Source organism: Arachis stenosperma, chromosome 10, assembly GCF_014773155.1.
Source record: "Arachis stenosperma cultivar V10309 chromosome 10, arast.V10309.gnm1.PFL2, whole genome shotgun sequence".
NCBI classification, from domain to species: Eukaryota; Viridiplantae; Streptophyta; class Magnoliopsida; order Fabales; family Fabaceae; genus Arachis; species Arachis stenosperma.
The window spans coordinates 4,049,087-4,051,002 of record NC_080386.1 but is presented as its reverse complement, the minus strand read 5'-3'; the positions used below and the strand labels follow the sequence as shown (position 1 = coordinate 4,051,002).

General features: G+C 33.2%; 1 protein-coding gene across 1 annotated transcript; it reads left to right on the top strand.

Moving 5' to 3' along the window:
- Window positions 1-349: 349 nt before the first annotated feature.
- On the top strand, window positions 350-1,066 carry LOC130956599 (E3 ubiquitin-protein ligase RSL1-like). Its single transcript, XM_057883637.1, has one exon. It carries the CDS (start codon window positions 350-352, stop codon window positions 1,064-1,066), a length of 717 nt encoding a protein of 238 aa, XP_057739620.1.
- Window positions 1,067-1,916: the final 850 nt, after the last annotated feature.

Below are 1,916 nucleotides of genomic sequence, written 5' to 3'. Positions count from 1 at the left end.
TTTTAATATACTGAAGTATAAAAAAATATTTTTTTTTGTTAACATGATGTTATTAGGTATATGCGTAAAATTTTAGGTGGTGAGACTGTATCAAAAGTACATTTTTTTAAAAAAATTAAATTTATTGGTCAGTTGCTAAGCATTAGGGTTTAGGGTTTAATTCTTAATTCATCCTAAATAAATAACCCACAAGATCAAGCACTCCCTCATCTTGAAAGCCTTGAAATTTCTGGAAAACATGAGGACGAGCGAAGAGCTTTTCATGAGGCAGTAACAACGCTCGTTGGTGGTCACATCACGATCACCACCTGAAACTGAATCGGGATCAAGCAAGAAGAGCCAGCTTAGAATGACGAATTCTAACGAGGTAGAGAATCACAGAAACAGCGTTGGCGTCGCCACAAAACCAACGAAGAAGATCAACAGAGAGGAGAAAGGCGAGTCCTCCTCGATTTCCTCGATCGTGTGCAAAATCTGCACTGAGACTAAAACCGAAGCGGAATCTTTCACCATAAGCGGTTGCACCCACTCGTATTGTACGGATTGCGTGGTGAAGTACGTTTGTTCTAAGCTTGACGACAATGTGATCAATATCCGGTGTCCGGTGCCCCGGTGCCGTGGTCTATTGGAAACCAATGGTTGCCGCGAGATTCTGCCAATGTCGCTATTGCATCGGTGGGAGAAGTCATTGCGTGAAGCTACTGTTCTTGAGAGCGAGAGCAACAGATTCCTTTCACGTGCAGGTGCACGCCCTAGGCAGATGTGCGACACGTGCACGGATGAAGATAGAGTGATGATGAAGTTAGCAGAGAGGAACGAGTGGAAGAGGTGCCCAAATTGCAGGTTCTACGTTGAGAAGGATCCTTTAACGTGCAATAGAATACTTTGCAGGTGTGGACATGTCTTCTGCTACGGCTGTGGCGGTTCCACCTGTGTCAATGTCACTACCAGATTAGGCAGGCATCCCTGCCGTCCCGTCTACCGTCTTCCATCATGGGCTATTGGTGTGTCAATTCTATTTGGATATATCATTCCTTACCTATGTTCGGATGAAATTCACCAATGATATCTTTGCCGTTAGCAACTCATACAAGTATAAAACAAGTGATTTTGGTTAGCCTTCTTTGATGAAATTCACCAATGTTGGGGTGTGTTTTGCAAAAGAAACACGTTTAGCCTTCTTTATTCGTGAATAAAGCTTCAATTTTTGGTGTGGCAAATTTTTTATTCATGAACTTTTACGTTTCACCAACGGACTTTTAGTTATCAATATTCCATCTTTATTTATTTTTTATCAACTTTATTATTTATGCATGTTATTATATTATTTATGAAAATCTTATTATTTTTGTTTAAATGAACTCTCTTTTTTATTATTTATTATTTTTATTTTTTATTAATTATTTATTTAATATTATACATTTTTATAATTGTAGTTTTTGTATTATTTTTATTATCCTTTTATAATATAATTTAGAGAAAATGACACTCCCCTCCCTTGCTGAGATGCTAAAATGACACTCCCCTCCCCTCTATTTTATAAATGTACATTCTCCTCCCTTTTTAACTTTTAAAAAACGTCATCTTTAATCCATTTTAAATTTTTTATGTTAATTAATATTAACTTTATCTATTTTTTAAGAAAAAAATTTATCTTTTAAAAAAATACCCATTTACAAAAATTTTATTTTTTATCATTAAATTTTGCTTACCAAAATACTCTTTAATAAATTATTTTTTTATTGATTAAATTATATTTTTACCAAAATATTTTCAAAAAAATTAATAATTAAATTATTTTTTCTAAGATACCTAGCCTTTAATAATTTTTTAATTATTAAATTTTGATTTTACTAAAATTTTTGTTAATAATTATTTTTATATTTACTATTAATTTTTTTATATCGATATATATT

Excerpts from the sequence above, each read along its gene's own strand:
- LOC130956599 (XM_057883637.1), top strand. The coding sequence starts at position 350 with ATGACGAATTCTAACGAGGTAGAGAATCACAGAAACAGCGTTGGCGTC.